This window comes from Phascolarctos cinereus, unplaced genomic scaffold, assembly GCF_003287225.1.
Source record: "Phascolarctos cinereus isolate Bilbo 61053 unplaced genomic scaffold, phaCin_HiC Scaffold_4;HRSCAF=312, whole genome shotgun sequence".
Taxonomy (NCBI): Eukaryota; Metazoa; Chordata; class Mammalia; order Diprotodontia; family Phascolarctidae; genus Phascolarctos; species Phascolarctos cinereus.
The window spans coordinates 604165556-604191668 of NW_027555847.1; the positions used below are offsets into that span (position 1 = coordinate 604165556).

At 36.4% G+C, this 26113-nt stretch overlaps 1 protein-coding gene across 3 annotated transcripts in view; it reads right to left on the minus strand.

Moving 5' to 3' along the window:
- NUDCD1 (NudC domain containing 1) overlaps positions 1-26113 on the minus strand; it is a 108297-nt gene that overhangs the window by 66373 nt on the left and 15811 nt on the right. For 2 of the 3 annotated variants that reach the window (XM_020970295.2, XM_020970312.2), the window contains exons 3-6: positions 16323-16508; positions 8054-8234; positions 5426-5608; positions 724-931 (exon numbers count right to left, since the gene is read on the minus strand). In XM_020970295.2, coding sequence (XP_020825954.1) covers positions 724-931; positions 5426-5608; positions 8054-8234; positions 16323-16508 — 758 coding nt within the window. The remainder of the gene's footprint in view (positions 1-723; positions 932-5425; positions 5609-8053; positions 8235-16322; positions 16509-26113) is intronic. The other variant, XM_020970303.2, reaches the window with a different exon arrangement.

Here is a 26113-nt window from a genome sequence, read left to right on the forward strand (position 1 = left end):
TCCAAATCAGTAGTAGTTCTCTAGCATGAATCATTTTTTTCCCCCTGTTAGATCACAGGATCATAGAATAAGAGAAGAGACTAAGATATCATCTAATCCAACCCCCCTCATTTTTCAGATGACGAAACCACTCAGAGTGGTCAAGTTACTTGTCCATGGTAACAAAACTAGTAAGTGTCAGAGGCACTTGAACACATGTATTCTTGACACCAAGTCCTGAAAACATAGATAAACACAAAAACTTCAAGTCACTCAAAGTACCATGAATTCAACTGCCAATTTAATGCATTTATCCACTTTGCTGGAAAAAAGTGTTAACACCTCCCTCCTCCCAAAAAAAGGTACAAATTATTCCACGCCATAAGAAGAATAAATGACAAGACTGACTTTTTGGTAAAACTCTTTCCTGGGCAAGTCACTTAATTCTGATTGCCTCTCTAAAAACAAACAAAAAAACCCCTCTTTTATGGCATGAGATAGTAAATTAATAAATGGAATTAAGTAAACTATCAAGAGACAATGCACAAAAAACTATCAAGGGACAACCCAAAAAACCTGAAATGACACAGATATACAACATACATCAACAGATTTTTTTTCTTTAAAACCACAGGTTACACAGGTAACAAATATTATATTAAGTATTATTATCCCTTAAAATCAGGTAGGAAACAATAGCAATAATGGACAATAAAATAAAAATATAATGTCATATAAAAATACCTTTTATTCTCTTTAATTATCCATGTACTACTTTCATGATCAATAGATGAATAGAGTTTTCCTTCCAAATATGGCTGCTTTTTTAGGGCAATACTGATATGATCAGGGGAAAACCGTACTTCAATGTCCTCTTTAGAAACATCTTCTGAAAGATGTATTGTTATTGTCAAGTCTTCTTCAGTCTGCTGCCAGTAATACAAAGGTTCTACTGTAGGAAGAAAATATCCCAAATAATTAAAATTATATACCCAAACACTCAAAACAAAAAATACACGTTCTGAAATCATTACAGATGATCATCTCAAGCAAGTTTGACTACAGATCTCAAATCATTCCAAACTTTCTTACGAGGGCCTTCAGTTATAGAATTCTGGCAAATGCATTAAACATTTTTCTTTTTCCTAATTAATACTCCACAGAACAAGGAATTTCAGTCTCAGAAAAATATGAATTTCATCAACTTCACTTCCTTTTCTTTCTTTGGATTCTGTGTCACCACAGGCAAGTCGATACAATCTGTGCCCTAGGTAGCTCTCTAAAATCATAAATAATCCATGAGTTGCTAATCTCTATCAGTGGAGGCAGATTCAACAGCAGGAGCTCCTCATACCAGCAAAATCACAGGTCCAGATCCTGCCAACCCCCAATCTATCTAAAAGAACTTAAAAGTAAACAAAATAACAAATCATTTCTACCAATAATTTGATGAGGACTCTAGCTAGGTAATCTCTGACTTGGAAGAAGCAATAAGTCAGGCTGACAATTCACCTATGCGACCAGATAATATTTTCTCTCTTCCCATTCTATGGTTTGTAGAAGTCCTTTAGGAAGTCAGACTACTATCAAACTCACCATAATTTAATCTCATCAATAAAGGAAATTTTCCACAAAGTCAAACCTCAAGCCTTTATCACAGCACAGAGATGACTAAATTTTCAATGGTTGTGCCAGTAGAAGGCAAAGTTTCATCAGGTTCTCCCTTGCTGAAAAGGTTTCAAGTATAGTCCCATGTCAGAGACCACATCTGCTTTATGAGGACCACAGATCCACACAACCTCAAAACTGAAGGGACCTTAAAAGTCATGTCCCTACTACCACCTCTACCTCTTCCCTTCTCTTTCCAAGCTGACAGATTTGGTTCCTTCAACTGATATTCATGTGGCACAATCTCTGGATCCTTCTCAATTCTGGGTGACCCATCTCTGGGTACTTTTCAGCCTGTTCTTCCTAAATGTGACTCCCATAATTGAAAATAGTCCTCCAGATAAAGTCTGACCAGGGTGGAGTACAGTGGGCCTCACACTTAATTCTGCTTCTAAGGCAGGTAGGGCAGTTGAAAGAGCACTGGATTTGAAGTGAGATCTGTGTTCAAATGCTGCTTCTGCCACTGTGTACTATGATCTTTAGTACGTCACTTACCTTTTCTGGGCCACATCCATCTGAGATCCTTATGAAATGAATGCAAGCTAAGATCACCTATTTTTTGGGGGGTGGGAGGTGGGGTGGAGGGGCTGCCACATTACACTGTTCACTCATAGTGAGCTACTTGTAGGAAGCCAGTAAAACCCAAAGATCCTTTTTGAGTAATCAATCAATCAACAAACATTTGCTGAGTTACTGCTATGTGCCAAAGCATTGGACTAGACAAACTGCTCTCTTGCTTAGACCAACTTAGCTAATTAAGGAAAAGTTCTACACCAGTAGGATGGCCATCAGGTCATGAGCGGTACAACCATGACAACATATGAAACAGAAAAATTCAAAATGTCACTCAGTTCCAAGAGAACTTCCATTTCGACAGTGACAGTGGAAAAAAATGACATGTAAGTTGTTATGAATCACACAATTTTTAGATTGTCTATAAACTTAACTATCACCTTAACTACTGCTGAGATCCTGGCTAGTGTTCAATGAATAGACAAATAATATGGAAGGAAGTGCATCTCATCAACCTCAACATTTTCACTATAAATGAAACAACAAGACAAAAGGAAAGTGAAGTTAAATGGACAAATGACCTCCAAGTTCTCACTGGAATCGGCATACTCAATTTTATCACTCACCAAAAGGCAACAGGAAATATAATTTCATTGTCATTTCATGTCACAGTATTTACAGTAAGCATTTCCAAAAAGATCATCAAGAAAATAACTGCATAACATCTGTGGCAGAGGATGTTAAGGCAGAGAAATTTTATGAAGAAATTGATATGGATTTTCTTTTTAACTCAAGATGTATCTGGGGATGCCAATGCAAAGGTTTCAATGGGGTATTTCAATGCCCCTACAGCAGTACAGAAAAAACAATGTTGAAAGATATGGTTCAGGAATAAGAAATAAGAGATACTAAAAGCATATGGTCTATATGAAGATCTTATCCCTTTAATCAATGATATTTTGTTCAAAAAAGGGAATCAGAATGCACAAGACAAAGCAAGAACAATATAACACTTTAAAAACTGGCTATATCCTAACACACAGGAAATGAATGATGATCAACATGGAAATCATTTCTGGATCAGCCAACTGTATATAGTCAGGTCCAGGATATGTTATAACAAAGATAAAATTCAATATCACATCAGAAAAAGTAATAAAGGAAACTATATTACATGTAATAAAAGCTCCAGGTTTATTTAAACAAACTATTGAAGTGAACAAATAGGAAACAGATAAAAGAACTGACAACAATACCAATCAGACAATTTTTAAAAAATGATAAGCTAGACATGTAGCACTAGCATCTATGTAATGTCAAGAGATCTAGAGAAAGGACCTCTGTAGATTCCTGTGAAGATTTAATCTAAGATATAAAGAATAATGTAACATGAGTAGAAATGGAAGGGATGTAATTTGTGCCGACGTAGAAAGTACCAGCTACAATGACACTGCAAATCTATTTTAAAATCAAACTAATAACACTTCAGTTTTGCAATAAATATTGATTAAAACAGCAGAAAAAAGAATGTTGATTCAGAATATCACAGCTCAAAGGCACTTATAATGTTGGTAATATGGCAACCAAAAAAGTGAACATGTTCTTAGAATGAATTAAGAGATATATAATGGCCAAAATGAGGAATTATAGTCTGGCGAAACCCAGCTTTCCATATCACATTCAGGGTTTGTGTTCAGGTGCCATAGTTAAGGAAGGGTGCTCATAAACCTGACTATGTCCCAAGGAAGAAAACCAATATGAATGAAAGGACTCTAGCAAAATAAAATGAGTAGAGGAAACTAAGGGTGGTTAGCCTGAAAAAGGAATAATTAGGGAAAAGAGAAGAAATGGCTGTCACGGTACATAATGAATTGTAAAACATAGGCCAGATAACCATTTGTTGGATGTGCCATAAAGTACAGACTGGACTGGAAAACTTCTAATACCCTTTTCACCTCTGATATTCTGTGACTGTAAAGTACTTTAAAGGTTGTATATGGCAAAGCAATCAAACTTGTTTTGTGTGGCCTGACAAAACAGGGATAAGAGTGATAAATGCAAGCTAAAGAGAGCCAGTATGACTATAAGGAAAATTTCCTACCAGTTATAACTACCCAGAATCAGCACAAGCTAGGTAGTTTCATAAGCTGTCAATTCCTATTACTAGGGATCTTGAAGCAGAGGTTATACAAATACTTGCCAGAAATGTTGTATTGGGGATTCTTGTTCAAGTATTCTTGCTCAGACCTTTGGCATCTGTTCTACCTCTGAAGCTACGAATGCATATAGAGCTCAGAGTTCATGAGGTTAGGGGCAGCTAGGTGACACAGTGGATAGAGCATCAGCCCTGAAGTCAGGGGGACCTAAGGTCAAATCTGGCCTTACACCAAACACTTGACACTTACTAGCCGTGTGACCCTGGGCAAGTCATTTAATTTAACCCCAACTGCCTTAAAAAAACAAAAATAAATGAGGTTAAAAAAAGACCAAAGGTATAAATTTCCTCAATCTCTAGCTATACAGATTCAAGTAGGGTTAAAAAAAGCTTGAGGTTGAAATCACATATTTCACTTTGGTATTTTATGATATCCATTCAGAGGCAGAAGCAACTAAGGGTAGTAGATGTGAATAGAAAAACTGAAGCAATCTCCAAAATGAAGAGTTTTCTGATGATGAGCTTATATTGAGAAGGGGTATACCCCCACACCCTAGGGGATGGATGAGGATGACAAAGGAGTTGAAACCAACCAAAGCAGCTGGTAGCAAATGCAGAGAAAAGCTGACAAATGAAGAGTATTTTGGTAGCAGCAGAGAGAAGCTTCTAAATTCCCAGGTGACACTGGACAGCATAAGGCAGCCCATGTAACGCTGATGCCCCTGGATCCTTCTTCCTCTTCTCTCTCTCTCTCCTATAAATTCCTTTACCTTTTTTTTTATATTAAGAGAAAGGTAGTTTTTTTTACTATACCAATATGCTTTGATGATTTGGATGGATGTATTAAGAATATTTTATAAGTTACTTTGAATAAGTGAAACTATGTTTACCAAGTATTGTCTATGTGGAACATCATACTAGGCATTAAGTATAAATAACATAAGAATGTAGGAAGTAAAAAGACCATTGTGCTCAAAGAACTAATAAGAATTAATAATCTAATTAGGGAAGCAGGAAAAACAAACACAAACAGAAGGACTCTATTTACAAAGATACACATTAGCCAAGTGCAAAATAGTTCTGCCAAAAATAGATTAAAAGTACCATTACCTTTATTGTTATCTGTCAGTTTCTCATCTTTATTTTCTTCATCTTGCTTCTCATCATGAACAAACCTGAAGGATTTGCAGGAAGCAATCATTAGACCATTGCCACCAGGCTCAATAGCAGCATAATGTGGAACTGATTTACCATGGAGCACTTTACGCTCAGTAATTTCATATTTTTGAATCTCTATAGAAAAAGAAAAAAGTAATTTTTAATTAAATATAAAAAAACTTTAAAAAAAATCTTTGGAAATATTTCTTAAAACTAGGTTTTTACATGAATATACACATTAAAAGAATGAGTTGTTAATTATGATAGTGTTCTCACAACAACAAAAAAGTTTGCCTCACTTATGTCAACATGCATTTCTCACAGTTATATGTAAATCAATTTATGTGGGCTAAACATTTTAGCCTTCCTGAAGAAATAAAATGGCAAACCACTCCAGTATCTTTGTCAAGAAACAAGGATAGTATGGCCCACAGAGTCACAACGAGTCAGAAGTGACTGAACAACAACAAATACTCAAAATGTTTTAAGGCATCCTCCTAAAGAAATTCCAAAATGATTTTGTAAAGCTAATTGTTCACCTAATAACTATTTTTATGTAAAAAACTCTGATTTTCAATTATTGTCAAGGCCCTCACCATCTTCCCAGTCAATTTGGCTCAAAACTTAGGTGTTATCTTCTGTTCCTCACTCTCTTACCCCTTATCAGCTCACATTTGGACTATTATAAAAGCCTGCTGATTGGTCTCCCTACCTGTCTCTTTCCACTCCAGCCCATCTTTACTCAGCTACCAAAGTGATTTCCCTAAAGTACAGATCTGATCATGTCACCACCACCAACTCAATAAACTACAGTGGCTCCCCTACTTATTACCTCCAGAGTAAATATAAAACTTATATTAAGTGGTAAGTAGTAAGCCCTTAATAAATGGCTGATGACTGACTTAAAATGAGGCATTTTTAATAATGTGATTTATTTGTACAGAAGAGACATACTACCTGATAATTTCCAAAAGTAAGGCATTTATCCAGAACCTAAAGTTCTTTGCCAACTTTACTGACTCTTTACCTTAACAGAAAAAAAAATCCTCTAAATAGATATTTATTTTTTACATATACATAAATATCTACAAACATACACATATACACAATATACTATGCATATTTCCACTTGTGATCTCTTTCTCTGAAGGTGGATAGCATCTTCCTTCATAAGTCCAAGTCTTTCCATGTTTTTCAAAATTAGCAAGTTCATCATTTCCTATACCACAGCAATATTCCAACACAATCACATCCTATCTGAAAGACTGGCTACAAAAGGTTTTTTTCGAGCAATTTTTTGCTTTCCTTCTATTATTGGCTAAATTGGTTTTATTTATACAGGAATATTTTAATCTAAAATAAATGAAATTATACATTTTACACTTCAACAATGCTCTCACTTTACAATATAAGTTAAGGTCTGATGCTGCTGAATTTCCTTTCTTTACATCTTTTTTCTCTGGTTTCTTTGAAATTACTGACTTTTTGTTCTTCCACATGATCTTTTTTATTATTATTAATTTATGTTGATTTATCAACAATCACTTCCATAAGCTTTTGAGTTTTAAATTTTTCTCCTCCTCCCTCCCCAAGACAGCACACAATCTGATATAGGCTATATATATACATTCCTATTAAACATTTTCACATTAGTGATGTTATAAGTAAGAATTAGAACCAGTAAGAGGAACCACCAGAAAGAGGAAACTGGATATTCAACAGATTGCGTCGAGCTAAAAGATTCAAACACAGAGCCCAAAAATCAATAAATCATGCAAAGTGAAGCTGGGCCTACAGGGCTCAAATAAAATAACTGTACTACAAATCAACTTAATAGTTCTGGTTTTAAAAAAAAAAGCTCCCCCTCCCAAAAAAAAAGTTAACTTGTTAAGAGAAAAAAAAAAGTAAGTTAAACTTGAAAACCTAAAGTAAAGACCTTTTCTAAAGTAGTGAACCATTATGAAAGTCTTATAAACAGGAAAATACTGGAAGAAATGAGGACAGAAGTCCTCTTCACATAGAACAATATTCCCTGTTCTCATGGACTACTACTCTTACCCACTCATAGAATATTGTTAAAAAGGCAAGGAGAATTGAAACATGACTAGTAGCAAATTCAACGAGTCTCAACATATAGGCAAAAGGAAAAAGGGTCGCCCATTTTCAAGCATTGTTAGTGAGAATAAGAGATTTTACTGAGAGTAGAAAGGAAATGCAATATTTAATTGAATCTCTAAGAGCTAAGGTTTAGTGAAGGGAGATTACAGTCCATATCAATGTACTTAATTTTTTTCCATATTGTATCATTCTTAATACCCAAGAGTAAATACTGAATTTTAGTATAGGCTATCCTTTTAATAAGAATTCTATTAAATAAATAGTAAAATCAAATGTAGAAAGATGCATTATTCTTGCCTCTCTCAATTATGTACCCAGAAACAAAAATCAACAATTCCAGTTTGCTGGTACTCAAATCTGAGAAATAACTGGCATTCATAGGAAAGGGTTCACAATGCTAAACTATATAACGAATACACATGTCAGAGAGATTCAAACATTTTAAAACTTTTCTCATTTTACCTTTATTTATCTTACTGAGAGTAACCCACTCCAAAGAAACATAGAAGCCACTTCCTTTCCGATCTAATTCTTCTTTCTCAACTCGAAGAAGTATGGTAGCTATTGAATGGTCCTCAGATTTTATAATGGAAATACTGTGAAGTATAATAAATGGATCTCCAAGATCTTCATTAAACACAATCTATAAGAAAAATAAAGTGAGAAATTAACATGTTTAAGTGACAAATTCTGACACATGGGCTAAGGTTCATTTTGACAACAGAAGGAAATGACACAAAAGGTCAATCCACTACTATTGTGACTTGGCAGTTTAAACTGCTAGTTTTGAACAAAATAACACTTTTGAATATAAAGATATAACCAGAGGCTCCCAAAGTGGGTGACACCACCCCCTGGGGAGCACTGGAATGATCCACCTGGGGTGGGGGGTGGGGGAGGTAGTAGCCTCAGGTGCAAGTGGAAGGCATTGCATAAAAACAAGGAGGCAGTGGAAGTAAAAGGAAAGAAAAGGAGAAAATTTTGAAAAAACCATTTGTACGTTTCATCTGTTGTGTAATAAGAATTAATGCAGTAGTGACTGCATTATTTTCCAAATAAACACACAAAATGCAAGTTATAACTGATCAGTGGTCAAGTCCGTCAACAGTGTTGGCAGGCAAGCTTGTTGTCAGAAGTCCAACAAGCATCAGCAGGAGTATGTGTGTGTAATGACTTGTTTACAATATGTTATATGTCATCAAAATTTCAATGCAGGAAAAAACACCAGAAATTTACAATAAATGATTAAATTTAAGATGTATCTTTTTAAAAAATATATTTAATGTTTTTTTAAATGATGCAAATTTCAAAAAAAACATTAAAGAATTAAAGAAAATAGAGCTCCAGGGCACACTAAGTAATTTTTTTTAAAGGTAGTGGTAGGCCAAATAAGTTTGGGAACCTCGACACAACAATAAGATATAATAACAATAAAGATACGGACAATTCAGAAGCAATAACAAGTATCCTTGATTTAATAATAAGAGGAAATGAAAGTGATGCAACATCTAAAATTCTCCTTGGAAATGGATTATGTTCAAATGAGCACACTGCTTGAAATCATATTCCTAAATACCAGGATCCAGATATGAAACTGAGTTGACACTAGGCTCTAGATATGAATTAGCAAGTGAAAAGAAGAACTCTGAACTTGGCATGGGAAGCAGAGAGATATAATGCTGCCTAAGGACCCACCCCTTTCTCCCATTTCTTCCATCTTTTAGACAAACCATTCTTTCTCCTAGGTCAGGCCTGCACAACATATGGCCTGCAGGCAGCTTGTGGCCCACCAAAGGATTTCCGGCAGTCCACAAAAAACGTAGGGTTGCCACTGCTCCCTCTCTCCTGCTTGTCATGTGACCCATGGCAACCAATCATCATCAGTCTACTATCTCTAGTCTAACCTATCAGCAGCCCAAAGAAGTTTAGCTTGTTTTAATTTTGGCCCCTAACCTACTGCCGAGTTGTGCAGGTCTGTCCTAGGTCCTTAGATTTTATTTTTCTATGTTGTTTCAATGGCTGGCTTTGGAATTATAGGGCTGGGATATTTTAATAATAATTACTGATATTCTATAATGCTTTAAGGTTTGAAAAGACTTCACATGCATTAGCTCACTTGAATCCCACAACAACTCTGTGAGTTAAATGCGCAGCTACTATCATCTCCATTTTAAAGATGAAGAAGCTAAGGCTGAGAAAGTAGTTAAGTGACTTGCCAAGGGCCATAAAGTGGTCTGAAGCGGGGTGTGAACTCAGGACTTCTTTGATTCCCAAGTCCAAAGTTCTATGAACTATCATGCCACACTATTTCAAATAAAGGGCTCAGGTAAAAAAAAAAATCTCATTAACTTTCCTCTTCTTGTCCACAATAGAAAAAAGCACATAATCAAGCTGTTTTTTGTTAACTAGTTGGCTGTTGCTTAAAATACACAGTAATTATTACATAAACAGAGTGTAGAATAGTTATGTTATAGACTGATTTTGCTAGAACAAAGCACTTTTTCTGTGGGTATTTTTGTTCATGGTACCATCACCTCTCCAGATATGCAGGTTTGTACCCACAGTGATCTCACAGTTTTCCTCTCCATTATAGCCTATATACAACCAGGATCCAAGTACTGACAATTCTTCCTCCAAAACAGCTCTGGCATTTGTTCCCTTCTCTCTACTCACATGGCTATAGCACTAATTCAAACATTCCTCACTCCTTGTCTGGCCTATTTCCCTGTCTTCAGTCTCTCCCCTCACCAATACTTCCTCTATGGAACCGCCAAAATATTGTTGCTGAATAAAATGTCTAATCATTTCACTCGTCTGCTCGGAAACCCAAGGACACCCAAGTGCCTCTAAGGTAAATTATAAAACCTTCTGTTTGGCATTTAAAAGACTTCTAAAATCTACCTTTGCCATGTTTAATGTACTCTTCTTCCTGCATCCTAAGTTTCACCTAAACTATTTGGTCCCAGAGCCCAGAAGTCCATCTCTTGTCTCTGTGCCTAGAAGTTATCCTACATGCCTGAAATATTCACCCTCCTCAGGTCTGCCTCTCCAAATCCTGATCTTCTCCCAGGTGCCACCTCCACTATCCTCCTAGTTGTTACAGCACCCTCCCTTAATTTACTCTTTATTTACTTAACTGTACATACTATTCCCCCTGAGTCTAGTAGAGTGCAACTTCCTTAAAATCAAGAACACTTTCAACTTTCATTCCTAGCTAAATGAAAGACCTGGATTATTCTCACCATCCATTTCCTCCACTCTTATTTATGTGCAGCTAACTGAAATTGGAGGAAATCATATAACTGTGTTGACTGGGTCCACGGGAAAATTTTCCGGCTTTAACCAGAACCTCAGCGCAGGGAAGTCTTTATTCTTCCCTGATGGATTTTTATCTTAATCACTCCACAGAAATTATTCCAAACATTCTCCTCTTTCTTAAAGCCTTCTACACCTCTCACTTACCTTCTCATTCTCAAACGAGGACCTTTTCCTCTCTCTTTATCTCAAAACACTTTGACATCTTCACCTGCTTTCTCCTCCTTTCCTCCAGACTTAGATAATAAGGTAGCCCCTCTTACTAAGGCCAATACTCTACATGTGTACTGGATACCAATTCCTCTCAGGTCTTATCCTCTTAAACATCTACGGTCCTTATCTACGCTTCAACCCCTCCCTCTAACCTCCCCAATAAGAGGTTTTCTTGGCAAAGATACTGAAATGATTTGCCATTTTCTCATGATCTGGAAAACAGAATTAAGTGACTTGCCCAGGGTCACACAGCTAGTAAGTAAGCTTGTTTTATTCCATAAATTAAAAATTAAATTAAAAAAAATGATTAGAAAAGTAGGAAGGGACTAAATTATGAAACTCAAGTTTCAACTATCTTTAAAAAATCCTCACTATCTGACGGTCTTTTTTTCTTAAACTATTCTCCATTCTTAAACTATATCACTCCATTTTGTCAGTCAAAAAAAGCTCCAAGAGAAAAGCTGTCTACACTCATTGCCTTCTCTCCCTCTCCCTTCCACTCATTCTTAAACCCTTTGCAATCTGATTATCCTAATCTCATTATTACTCAACATATCGCATCAAACAACATATCCCCCCATCTCTTTACTCACACAGCCTAAAAGTCCAGGTTCTTATCATCTCTCACCTAGACTATTGTAATGCCCTCCTAAATATTCTCCCTGTCCTAAACAGGACTTCCTACCTAGCTCCAATCCATCTTCCACATAGCTGTGAAGTGATTTTCCTTAAGTGAAAATCTGAGTATTTCCTTCTTTCTACTCAAACTCCAATCATTCCTCTAGAATAAAATATAAACACCTGTCTTCCAAAACCCTTCACAACCTGGGTCCATACCATCCAGACTCATTATACTTCCCTTTCCATACCCTACTGTCCAGGCAAAATGGACTTCTCTCAGAAACTCATGCATAATAGGCTATCTCCAATCTCTATGCCTTTGTACTAGTTACCACTCATGCCTGGAATTTACTCCTTTTTCACCTCAACCCTTCTGAGAGATAGCTCAACCACTGTCTACTACACAAAGCCTTTACTGATTCCTCTAAGTCAAGTCACGTCAAGTCAAATCAATAAACAATGAATAAAGCCCACCTTGTGCCAGGCACTGAGCTAAACACTGAAGATATGAAGAAAGGAAAGAGACAGTCCCTAGTCTTAAGAAATCAATCTAAAGTGGGAGACAACATACAAACAACCATGTACAAACAGTACATACAGGGTAAATTGATATAATCAGAGGGAAGGCACTAAGATGAAGGATGGTTGGGAATGACTTCTTATCAAAGCAGGACTTTAGCTGAGTCTTGAAGGAAGCCAGAAGATGAATATGAAAGAAAAGCAAGAGCTCCAGGCATGGGAAACAATGGATATGTATGGATTTGAGTGATGGAGTGTCTTGTGAAAGGAAGAGCAAGGATGCCAAGGTCACTGGGTCACAGAGTACAGGAAGGACAGGAAAGAGGAAAGTGTGGTTTAAGAAGACTGGGAAAGACTGCTTGTTTTATTCTACAAATTAAAAATTAAATTAAAAAAAAGATGACTAGAAAAGTAGGAAGGGGACAGATTATGAAGGGTTTTAAAAGGCAAACAGAATTTTATATTTGATCTGAGATATAACAGGGTGGTATTGGCATATATTGAGTGGAGGGAGGGTGGTGTGACATGGTTAGACCTGCATTTTCTTAAGATTAATTTGACAGCTAAGTGTAGGATGTACTGGAGTGGGAAGACATGTAAGGCAGAGAGATCAATTAGAAGGCTGCTGCAATAGTCCAGGCATGAGATGGGTTACTGTAGTATCAGGAGAGAAACAAACATATTCGAGAGATGTTACAAAGGTAAAAATGACAAGACTTGACAAATGATTGGATGTTGAGAATGACTGAAAGTGAGGAGTCAAGGACGATGCCTAGGTGTTGAGCCTGGCTGAGACTATGTCAATGGTGATCCCTCTGACTTAGGACAGGAAGAAGGAAGAGTTTCAGGGGAAAGATGCTAAGTTCAGTTTTGGACATGTTAAGTTTAAGATGTCTCTAGGACATCCAATTCAAGATATCTAATAAGTAGTTGGAGATGTGAGAGAAGGTTTGTTGGAATTGTTCAGTGCTTTCAGTCGTGTACGACCCCTCATGACCCCATTTGAGGTTTTCTTGGCAAAGACACTGAAAATGATTTGCCATTTCTTCTTCAGATCACTTTACAGATGAGAAACTGAGGCAAACAGAATTAATCGACTTGCCCAGGATCACACAGCTAGTAAGTATATGAGCCAGATTTGAACTCAGGTCTCCAGACTTGAACTCAGGTTTCTATCCATTTCACTACCTAGCTGTCCACAGAGCCAAGAGGTTAGGGTTGAATAACTCAATCTGTGAATCATCTGCATAGAGATGATAGTTGAATCCATGGAAGCTGATAAGATACACAAGTGAAATAGTATAATAAAGGGAGATAAGAAGAGGGTCAGGGACACAACTCTGGGGGACCTTCACAGTTAGACAAAGAAGAAACAGGTAAGAAGAAAATCAGACAGGTGGGAAGAAAATCAAGACAGAACAATGTAAAATAATACAGAGAAAGGACAGTATCAGTGAGAAGAGGATGACTGAAAGTGTCCGAGACTGTAAGAGACTAATCAAGAAGGATGAAGATTGAGAAAAGGCCATTAGATTAGGCAATTAAACATCACTGGCAACTTCAGAGCTGCCAGTTTTAGTTGAATAATGACTATGGAAGCCAGACTAGAGCCTTAAATGAGAGACTGAGAGGAAACAAAGTGAAGACACTGAAAGCCTTCTCAATTTAGCCATGAATATATGTAGGAAATATGTAGAATGATAGCTAGCAGGAATGGATGGATCAAGTTAAAATGTTTTGAGGATGGAGGAAAGAAGAACATGTTTGTGGGCAGTAGAGAGGCAGCCAGTAGATAAGGTAGTGACAAGGTTTTGGGGCTGCTGGGACCCCAAGAACGCCAAGAAAGAGTCACCTGGAATGAATTCACACGCTCAAGTCTTCTCTTAATCAAGTGGCAAAGAGTTTATTTTAACACTTTAGCAAAAGTGGGCAAGAGTCCTTATGGGAACCTATGAGAGACTGCGATGGTGCTGGGGTTTATATGGAAAAAGGGCATGAAAAGGGAATGCCAGGGATACTAATTAGGTAAATCTAAGGGTCCAGGTGTCTTTGGGAGCTATGGATGGGAAAGTGTAGGGAGTATGCCAGACAATGACGTAGTTGCAAGAGACATGGACCTTAGGGATTTCGCGGGAGGAAGAGTCCTCGGGCCAGCCAGGGACAAAAATCCTTGAGTTAGGCACCCCTCTGTTCTGATAACAGAATATGTTCTGCAACAAGAGAAAATTTTCTCACAGGACAGGGGACTACTGAGAAATTGGTAGGCTTCCAGAGACATGATCTTAGGGCTGGGGCCCAAGCACCTCATCAGCAGCACCCCACATCCATCAAGCAGTAAAAAATAGTTAAAATAAATGTGGTTGAGATTGTAGAGAAAAGGTATACTCATTCACTGTTATTGAATGAATGAAAAAGTATTTACCAAGTGTTTTCTATCAGCCAAGCAGTAAGCTAAGAGTTGTGTTGCAAACAGAAAAATCAATATAGTCTCTGCTCTCAAAGGAGCTCAACCTTCAATCGAGGAAGATAAACATAACAGAAACTTCAGCTGCAAGGTAGATAGCAAGGGCCAGGGGTCAGCAAGGCTTAGAAGCAGGTTATTTCCTGTAAGACCCTAGGAGGCAGTGTTAGGGCAACTGGTAAGGACTGACCTCACCAGAAGAAATAGAACTAGTGATTCCCACCTCATACAAGTTGTGTGATACAGAAATGGGGGAAGAAGAAAAGAGAGAAAGCTACTTTGAGTGCTGATGGATCATCTCATTGCCTTGTATCTCAGATGGATTCTGCTGAAATGGCAAATTACTTGAATCTTTTGGAGAACAATCAAGTAGTAGATAGCAAAAGTTAAAAAAAATAATTCTATCCTTTTACTCAGTAATTTCAATGTTTGGAATTTACTCTGAAAACATCATTTTTAAAAAGTTAAGATAAGCATTATTTGTAAATGCAAAAAACAAACAACCCTTAACAAAAAAAGAATGGTTAAAGTATGACATATTAATACTTTTCAAACTTCTAAAGGTCAAAAGTCTTATATCTTTCATTTTAGCCTCCTTTCTCTTAAGTACCCACTGCCCTCATGCATCCTTACAGAGACCTTCAATTTATGCCCGGCATGAAAGTCTCTGGAAATGTTCTAAGATATCAAATGCCTCTCATTCTCTGCCTTTCTCCAGCTATATACCATAAGCATCCAAAATATCATTCACTAATGTTACACTAGATAAGCACAGCATCACAAATCAGGAGCTGGAAAAGACCTTAGGAATTCACATAGCTCAACACTCTTACTTATGGTTGAGAAAACCAAGGCCTAGAGAAGTTAACTGACTTCCTTAAGCACACAAAGACAACAGATAAGTATTGTCTGACTGGCTTGGAACAATTAACATTAAGGTATCAAAGAGTGATAAATTTAATTTTTCAACACCAACACCCCCAAATCAGAGTTTATTATACTTAACTTCACAAGTAATCAAGGGTTGAATTCAGACCCTGACTCCAAATCCAATGTTCTTTCTACTATACCACACTATCCGAAACAATGGTGAGTATAGGAAAGGGAATGCAAAGTTGGAAAAAACCTAAGCTAAATCCAATAAACATTTCTTGAAACCAAATCTGCAAAATATTCAATTTAAATGAGTATAGAAGACGAGGATGAACAAAAAGGGGCAGAGTCAGAGAGGACTCTACTATATATACCTGAAAGTAAGAAACAATGTTAGAGCCAGGAAAGTGCTTTAGAAGGAAAGGAACTTGGGTACCAGTGAGAGAAAAATGCATTAAATAACACTTAAGCTTTTCCCCCTTTTCATACACCCATTGTTTTTGTTTTGTCAGCACTTTCTTTCCACAGGCAGGATTCAATAATGTCAATCCAATGCCTGCAAAGCAATATGTCAAGGCTAAAGACAATTTCTTGATCAAGTTATTTATTTAGTTTAGTGGACTATATGATAAAAAATATTCTAACAGCTTCCCCTTGCAGGAAAAAAAAATTATCTTTTAAAGTCTCCATTTATCTTAATTTGGACACAGTGGTTTATTCACATCTTACCTCCCATTTTTCAGAAGTACCATTTCCACGTTCCCCTGTTCCAATAAGATACAATCTACCAGTTCCATCTGACAGTGTAACCCATGTAGAAGATGTAAAATGAAGAGATGCACAAAGGCGGTTGTCATAAGCTGCTAAATCTGTAGGGAGTCTGAAAACCTCTCTTGGTTTTCCTAAGGCAGTGTCCTAGGAGGAAAAAAAAAAAGAAAGAAATACTATATATCAACATCTTTCATAGATATATATAGATGAATAAGTAATCATGTTTCGATTTTTCATTTTAAAGTTTTATGGATAAGAATTTATACATTTATATAGAATCCTAACCTAAATAAAGTTGGCTTGATACAACTTAACTGACTAGCCTCACCCTAAAGTGCCCAGGCTGTTCTTCAGCTAATCCCAAGAGGCTATCCCAGCTAAGCCTAGTTACCCAGTTTTAATCTGTTTTCAACGGGAATGCTTACTGATATAATCTACTACAATGCTGAATCTCTTTGAACATCACCCTAAAAGAAGTCTTAATTAATTGCTCTATATAGCTGCTTCTAGAACACATAAGAAAACATAAAAAAGGGTTAGGCTGAATGTTTTGGTTTTTAAATCAACTTCTGAAAATCCAAAGTTTAAGCTCCTTATCCTCCAACACTTTAAGAAGAGTGAAGGAAGGACAGGGAAAGAAAGAGGAATCAGTCACCCATTCTAGCCCTCTCATTTTATAAATGAGGGGCACTGAAGCCCAGAGGTTGTACACAGGTGGTATGCACAAGAACAAGCATCTGAACCCAAGTCCTATGACTCCCAATTCAGCATTTTCTACTATAACACATGGCTTCCCACATCTGAACTCAGATGCAAGTTGTCACCTGGTTAAAACTTTACACTTTAAACGAAATCCTAAACTAAGGAACACAGAGCTACTCACTCTTTCCACCTCCTCTATCTTCTCTGTTGTCATTCAGTCAGCTAGCCCTAGGTGCAAATGCACACACATACCTTGGCACTAAGTCCAGTCAAAAGTCTCAGGGGGTCCCTTGGCAGAAGAGGTCTTCATATTTTGGGACTGTGAAAATTCTAAACACATGTCCTTTACTGTCATTCACAAAGCCAAACCAGACCAGAGTTATTAAGAGTCTCTTGTTTCTGTAAAGGCACATTTTAAGTTTTTATAGTCTGAAGCTTGACTGTCCAAGAAACTTTTTTCTTCCATCTATGATACAGCTGCCATGGAAAGAACTGCCCCCAGTAAAGCTATTTCTTCTAAAGTAATGCTTTCTTAGAACCAATTCAAAAGGTTAAGTGGGATGTGTCTGTACATTCCATGCCATTATCAGAAAACGTTTTCAAATTTGAATTACAAGGAAAATTCACTCAAACTACTGGTCACTTTGTATTTTTTCCTAAAAGCTTCTAACTGTGTTCTGTGTCCACATTATTACCAAGAATCATCATTTAAAGATTGTGAAAGACATGAAACACACCCTCCCAAACCCAAACCATTCTTTCAAACTTCCCTTTCTCTTCAGGGTACAGTCACCCCTCTAATCTCTCAGGTTCACAATCTCAGTGTTTTTCTGAACTCCTCCCTCTCCCCGACCAGACATACCCAATCAGTTACCAATTCTTGCTGTTTGTACCACCACAGCACCTCAGCATCTTTTTCTTTCTCCCTACATACATAGCCACCACTTTCACTCAACACCTCAGCATCTCTCATTTGGCTTACTACAATGAATTTATAATTGGTTTCCCTGACTCAACTCTCTCTCCACTCTAAAACACACTCTACATATCTGACAAAATGATTTTTCTTATGATCTGACCATGTCACTGCTCTATTAAATAAACTCCAGTGGCTCCCTATCACTCTAAGATCAAATGCAAAATCATGTTTTGCTTTTAAAGCCTTTCACCCTGGCCTAAACCTGTATAGCCAATCATCACTACCCTTTCCAAGCTTTTGCATGCTACCAAGGTGGCATAAGACACTCCATGCACTGGAACCAAGATTTTGGACTTTACCCTGGTCCCCACCCTCATCCCCTTAACTTCCTTAACTATCACATTTATTCTGTATATACTCATATACATAAGGTCCTAAAAGCCTTGGTGAAGTTTTAAGCTTTAATAGCTTAAACACACCAAAACACCCTCTGGGTACGTGCTGCTTCATTCCTCATAGCATATAAGCTCCTAAAGAGCCAGGCCTGGTTCACCTTTTGCCTTTGTATATCCAGTGCCTAAACTATAAGAGGTGCTTAATAAACATGTGTTGATTGATCCAACAGCATCAACCATTTCTTTCAGTTCAAGATACAATTTGGCAGGTTATCTAAACCACCAGGTATAAGCACTGGTCCATGTTTTTACTTCTCCCACCCCAATACATCTTTAATCTTTACTAATCTAATCATATATGCCTAAATATTAACTACATTGAGTTATGCAATTTGTTGGCCCTCAAGTACATAACGAATGACCAACAAAGACACACGTGGCAACCTCACTGTGCTTGACTATTAATGGCACACCTGAATCAATGACATGAATACAACCATAAATCAGTATCACTGCCTTTGCCACTGCGGAGGGAGGAAAATGTCTCATTTATCCATGTGTCAAGGAAGGAGGTATTCCATATAAATAAATCTTCTAAATGCCCAAATCTTGCCAATTACAACATTTAATTAAAACAAAAAAAATTAACCACTTATGACAGAATATCTCTAAAATATATTAAGTACTTTTTTTTTTAACCTAGAGCTGTGATTTCACTGGTGTAGGAGGCTTCTGGCAAGGAAATTTGTTCTACCAATGCACCTCAGACAACCTTTCTATCAACTGCTTGGAGCATTAAGAAGTTAAGTGACTAGACCCTGAACCTCAGTCGACTCATCTTGAGGCCAGCTTTCTATCCACTAACATCAGGTGGTCTCATTACACATTATACATAGGATATATGTAATACATAAATGTAATACATAGACATATATTATACATATACATAATAAACCCAAAATCATCATTTTATTCTCCTTTAGACGTCTGAATAAACTAGATGCAAAGCTATCTGTCCCCTTAATAATGGAGGAACAAACTAGATAAGTAATCTGTGATTGTGGGTTCTCTAAGCTACTGAAATCTCTGCCTAAATTATTTAATACAGATAGATTTTAAAAATAGGACAGGAATTTTATCTCCTTTTCTTTATATTCCACAAAAGATAGTTATTCATTCTCTTTCATTTCTATTCATGAAATACATAAAATAGTTTCTCTTTATCTAAGGGTAATTAATGAACCAGCACTGCAATCAGTTTAATATCTTGAGAGGCATTCTCTATAGATGATTTGTAGGTATTTAAAATTCTAGAAGTTGATTCAGCTATCTTTCCTCTAATAAACAGAAGCAATGGGTTTTTTGTTTTATGTTTCTGGAACTTTGGAAAACATACCAAGTTTTCCCATGCAAGGCTAGTGGAATATATAAACAAGAATCATACATCAAAAGACTTTTGAGGATTGGAAAATGTACCTACTTTTATAAAAGGAATATTCACAGTCATAAAATTACAGATCCAAAGTATCAAAGACATATTTCTAAGACAAAAAACTGTACTATTCAAGTGAAGCATCAATGTTTTTCTCCCCAAGCAGGCCAATTACATTCAATATATAATAAATGAGCATATTTTAGCAATTTTAACTATGTAAAAGCCTTTAATTGTGTAGAAAAATACTAAAACTACTATAAAGGTAACTAACAATAACAGCAATATGTGATAAATCAGTATTTATAAAGAAATATATTCTAATAAGTCAATTATAAATGTTTTTCAACAGATGGATCTACTTAGCAGCTTAGACAAGATTTCAATGTTGAACAAAATAGTCTTAATCTTAATGCTTATCTCTATTTGCAGAGCCTTACGCAGATTCATTCACCTTTAATTTGTTAGGTTAATTTAAATATATATATATATCTCCAGAGTGAAAAATAAAAACACTCAACTACACTAAGTGTAAATCAAAGTAGACATTTCTGCCCTTTTAAAACAAGCAATCTGTTCTGAGGAAAGGCTCTCAGCAGTAACATTCACTGCTTTTATTTGGCTGTATGACTATTAATACTTTTTTCCTTTAAAAACAAATCTCAGAAGCTTAATGAAATCTATTTTTATCTTGAGTAAAATTTTTATTTAATAATTTTTTATGAAACATAAAGGCATCAACAAAAAATTAAAGCACATAATCTCTAGAATTTTTATGTCCTTTCTTTTTTCTCCTCTACAAGTAAAACATTAGTTTCCTCCTCCTCTTCACACCACTTCACCAACCTTGGTTTTCCTCATTAATAAACTGTAACCTGTTGGCAATCAGCTGAAATCCAGCAGTCCAAAGACAAAGAATGGGAATATAATGGTACTGCCAGAATGTAGAATTAGATGCTGTAATTCAAGGTAAATTTACTTGCCTAACTACACAGTAATGAAACAGCTCTCTCAATTCAATCCACTATTACAGCTTTTCTAACTTACAGATCACAGTGATGAATTACATTAAGCTTGGAGTCTACTAGAAATCATAGGAACACAGATTTAGAGCAAGAAGGGTCCTAGAGGTTGTTAAGTTCAATTCCCTCATTTAAAATATGGGGAAACTAAGGCATGGAGAGTTAAATGACTTACTCAAGGTCACACAGCTAATAAATATGTGAAGCAAGATTTGAACCTAGTTTTCCTAAGTCAAACTCTGGGCTCCTATCATTTAGGTCTTAGGACTAGATTACATTTAGGAAACTGCATGAAACTGACTGATGCTAAGCTCCTCAATACTAGAAAAGACCACCTTTTAAAAACGAATATTTTCCCAATGATGTCATATGGCTGCAAATCATGGAATATCACAATCTCAAAAAAATCAACACTGAAGATGATCCCAATGGCTTCAGCATATTATTAGGTCTGCATATCAGAAGCTGAATGAAAACCATCAGACATGCAGAAAACTGGATGGGTCAGTTAGATAGCTAAGCAAGACCATGGAAAGACAACTCAAATATGCTACACTAGGAAGTTCAAGATATTAAAAGAATCAGAGAAAGTCATATTCTGTGCACTGGGCAAACAGGATAATTTACTGAAGTACAAAGATGAAAATCACATAGAATGAAGAAGTCTGAAGGGCTTCTTATCTGTATTAGCCAAAGAAATCATTTACACCAGCGAAATCAACAATCCCTCAAAATATCACAGTTAAAGGGACAGTCGTGGATAAATAGGCAATGCAGTGCACAGAAGGTCATGGGGACTTGAAGTGAAGAAGATCTGAATTCAAATGCAGCTTCAGATACTTATTAGCTGTGTGATCCAGGACAAGTCTTTTAACCTGTCTCAGTTTCTTCAACTATAAAATGGGGATAATAATAGCACCTGCCTCACATGTTGTGAGGACTGAATGAGATAATATTGAATTTAGCACAGTGCCTGGCACACAGTAGGTGCTATATAAAAATACTTATTCTTTTCCCTAGTACAGACACTCTTTAATCACTAAAACCATAAACATTTTTATTTAATAAGACAAGTGTCTATGTCAGGAAATTGACCTACCTGGCTAAGATGAATGTTATGCAGATTCCCCTTCTAAGATTTCAAACTGTAATTATACAACCTACAAAGAGGTATAAAAAAATCTATCAGTTACTAACTATTATACTACTTGTGAATATAAACTATGAAGTCTGAGGAAAAGAATACAAATAGAATATGGTCTTTCAAATGCATTGGGCAGCTTAATAAGAAAACAGCAGTCTCTGATTACTGGCCCTTCACCAAGACGACCTCTTCAACCTTCAGTTACCTATTAATATTTTAGATCTAGTGTTTAGGTAACCCCCTGTTTTATGTACCACAATTTTGTATATATTAGGTAAACAGTCAATTGCTCCTTCCCTTATCTCTAAAGATGGCAAATGTGGAAGGAAATCATTTCCCACAAAGAAACACATGAAAACCCAGTCATCAATGCTCCTCTCAATATCAAAAGTAAATGGCAGGCTGGCCATAGTTAATCCTCTTTCTAAATACTCAAGAAGCACATTTAGCCGAATGTAGATAAACTCTCCTTCTGAAGGAGGAAGACTTTCTTCAAACTGATCATGCTCTCCCTGTTTTTCCCTTGGCAAACCCTGGCAGTCCTTGACTTCATGACCAAGCTGATTACAAAGACCACATGGTTTTGGTTTGTTGGGTTTGAATTCTTCCCTAATAATTGTAAAGTTTGGCTCATATGTAGCAAGTCCAAGTATAATGAGATCAGCTATATTAAGGGGGGAAGAAAACTAACTGATTTGAGCTAAGTGCCATTTTAATTAGAAACAAAGAACTATAAAACTACAGACTGATAATAAATGCAAGACAAGCTCCAGCCTGCCTTTTGGGACCAACTAGATCTAAATTAGAAAGTACAAATTAATCGGGATGACTAACAAACATTTACAGATTCTGATGCTTTCTAGCTATGTGAACATAGGCTAGTCACTTAACCTATCTGAGCTTCCTCAGCTAAAAAAGGTAACAATCATTCTTCTACTACCCTGTCCCCAGGGTCACAGTATTAAATGTAAAACCATATGTAAAGTGCCTTGCAAACTTTAAAGGTTGACATATAAATGTCTGTTATTAGCAGTATCATAAATAAGTCCTTGTACCCAAGATGCCAACCGTATCAGTTGTCATCTACTTACAAATAGGTTATATTCCAAAAGTACATTTGCAAATTTGTTTGAAACTGAAAATGAATAAATCCATAGAAACAATATTATACATGACAGTTATGTCCTCATAATAGACCACAAAACCTATTTCACTCATGATCTGCATTAAGTTCAGCACTATACTAACAATATTAAGGGACTTAATCACAGTGTTCTAGAGGAAAATATATTCAGAGTTCCAACTTGGAACGTTAGGAATTTATCTTTCCTCTGATGTAGTTCTAACATATGGAACACTCATTATCATCAGTGTTAGTCCCTATAACCTGAAGAGAGGAGCTTTATCTGGGTAAGGGAAGAGTGAAGAACTTTTATGTACTAGGGCCTCCTGTCAATATAAAATTAAAACTGACATTCTATACCACATTTGTTTTCTTTTAAATACACCATAAGTTTACTGTTGCTTCGCAAACTAGGCTTCTTTCTTTCCTTGGTCCACTTCAAAAAAGAACTAATAGCATCTCCTTACCCTCCAAACCTTAAAATAGGGGATAATGAAAATTCCCTTCCCTTAACTGTTTCTGAAAATGGTATGATGTCTTCTGGTCCTTCATCTATAAAATGAGGATACTACTATCTACTTCACAGAGATTTTATGAGAGGCAAGGGGCAATAATATATATGAATCTACTGTGCAAATTAAAACCCACAATATGAGCTACTAGAGGAACACTAGTGACATCTAGCTGTCCAAATACAGGTATAATTCTAAAATAAACAGTGATGAACCATAATCTATAACTACTCAGTTATCCGACTACATTATATATTATGGGCTTCTACTTTGGGGTTAGATATGAGCTTACCGGAATAAGATAGTAAAATGACAACAACATAGATAATCATAGAGTTCTGAATATAAAAAGGAACTTCTGAAATAAAATCAATAAGGTATCATGCTATATGTAACTGCTATCCATAATGGGAAGACAAAATAATCAAGAAAAGGTTGAGTTATGTCCATTGTACTCTATTTGAGGATGAAGTGAAATATTAATACATTTTAGAAATATTTGTCTAGGGGAAAAGAGTTTTAGCTCTTAAAGGTGAAGGTCTGAAACCAGAACACCACTAATGATACAATACGCCATCCCTCCATACACACACAATTTTTAGTATCTTAAAACTAAGGACAATTTTTGAATAGCCATCGTTTGTGTGTGTGTGTATATATATGTACGTGTGTGTATTATGTACATGTATATGAGGTGGGAAGTGGTGTGATTTGCTTTGTTTTAAACATACCCATGATTCCCTGGCACAGGGAATTCCTAGCGATGAAACTTCCCTTATTAGTGTACATCAGTACCTGCTCTGCAGCTTAAAAAAGAGTGTTAACAGAATTAAATGGAGTCATCAAGAGATTAAGTGATTTGCCCAAAAGCACAAAAAGGCAGGAAGTGGGACTTGAACCCAGGTATTCTTAACTATGAGGCTGGTTTTAACCTCTACAACACAGTACCTCCACATTGTTGTGTCAATAACATGTTTTAAAATTAATATGAATTTTTATAATAGGAGTATAGAATAATATTTAAATTGAAGAATGGTAGGAAAAAATGAATGTATCAATAAAATTTTTCTACAAAGGATAATTTCTTATAAAAAAATTTTTGCTTCTCATTTTTTTCCCATTTCTAAACACTTTTATTTAAAGTTTTGAGTTCCAAATTCTATCCCTCCCTCCTTCCCCTCCCTGAGACAGTAAGCAATCAGATATAGGTTATACATGTGTAATTAGGTAAAACATTTCCATATTAGCCATTTTGTACAAGACTAGAATAAAAGAAAAGAAAATGAAAGAAAGTGAAAAATGGCATGCTTCAGTCTATATTCAATCAATATCAGTTCTTTCTCTGGAAGCAGATAGTATGCTCTATCAGTCCTTTGGGATTGTCTGGGATCATTGCATTACTGAGAATAGCTAAGTGAATAGCTAAGTCATTCGCAATTCTTCACTGAACACAGTATCACTTCTACTGAGTACAAAGTTCTCCTGGTTCTGTTCACTTCACTATGCATCAGTTCATGTAAGTCTTTCCAGGTTTTTCTGAGAACATCCTGCTTGTCATTTCTTATAGCACAATAATATTCCATTACAACCATATCACACAGCTTGCTTAGCCATCCCCCAATTGATGGGCATCCCTTTGATTTCCAATTCTTAGCCACCACAAAAAAAAAACCTGCTATAAATATTTTTGTACAAATGGGTCCTTTTCTCTTTTTTGGGATGTCTTCGGGATATAGACCTTGCAATAGTATTACTGGATCAAAGAGTATGCACAGTTTTATAGTCTTCTGGGCATAGTTCCAAATTGCTCTCCAGAATGACTGGATCAGTTCACAACTCCACCAACAGCGCATTAGTGTTCCAGTTTTCTCATATCCCCTCCAACATCCAACATTTTCCTTTTTTATATTAGCCAATATAATCAAGTAGTCATATTAGCCAATCTCATAGGTGTGAGGTGGTACCTCAGAGTTGTTTTAATGTGCCTTTCTCTGCAGTTGAAGAGGCAGCCCCACTGACTTAGTCCATAATGACATATCTCTTAGGTACTGGAGATATAGAGTAGCTAGTTACGCAGTAGATAGGTTGCAAGGCCTGGAGTCAGGAAGACCTGAGTTCAAATCTGGCCTCAGACACTAAGCTGGGTGACCCTGAGCAAGTCTCCTAAACCTGTTGGCCTCAGTCTCCTAATCTGCAAAATGAGCTGAAGAAGGAAATGACAAACCACTCCAGTATCTCTCTGAGGATTAAAACTGTCCAAGCTATAATAAAAGAGACAGAGGCAGAGCTCTGAGCCAATGGTACTTTAATAAAAGGTCCATGTTCTCCTCTAAGGAAGTGGACCTTAGATCTTCCTCATGATCTGAGATACCCCTTCTTCCAGGGCCTTATTTTTATAAGGCTTGATACCAGATTTGATACTTGAACATTCTAGAGGGGCTATAAACAGTACAGAATCCCACTGGTTGATAGATTATAAGCTCCTTGAGGGGAGAGACTG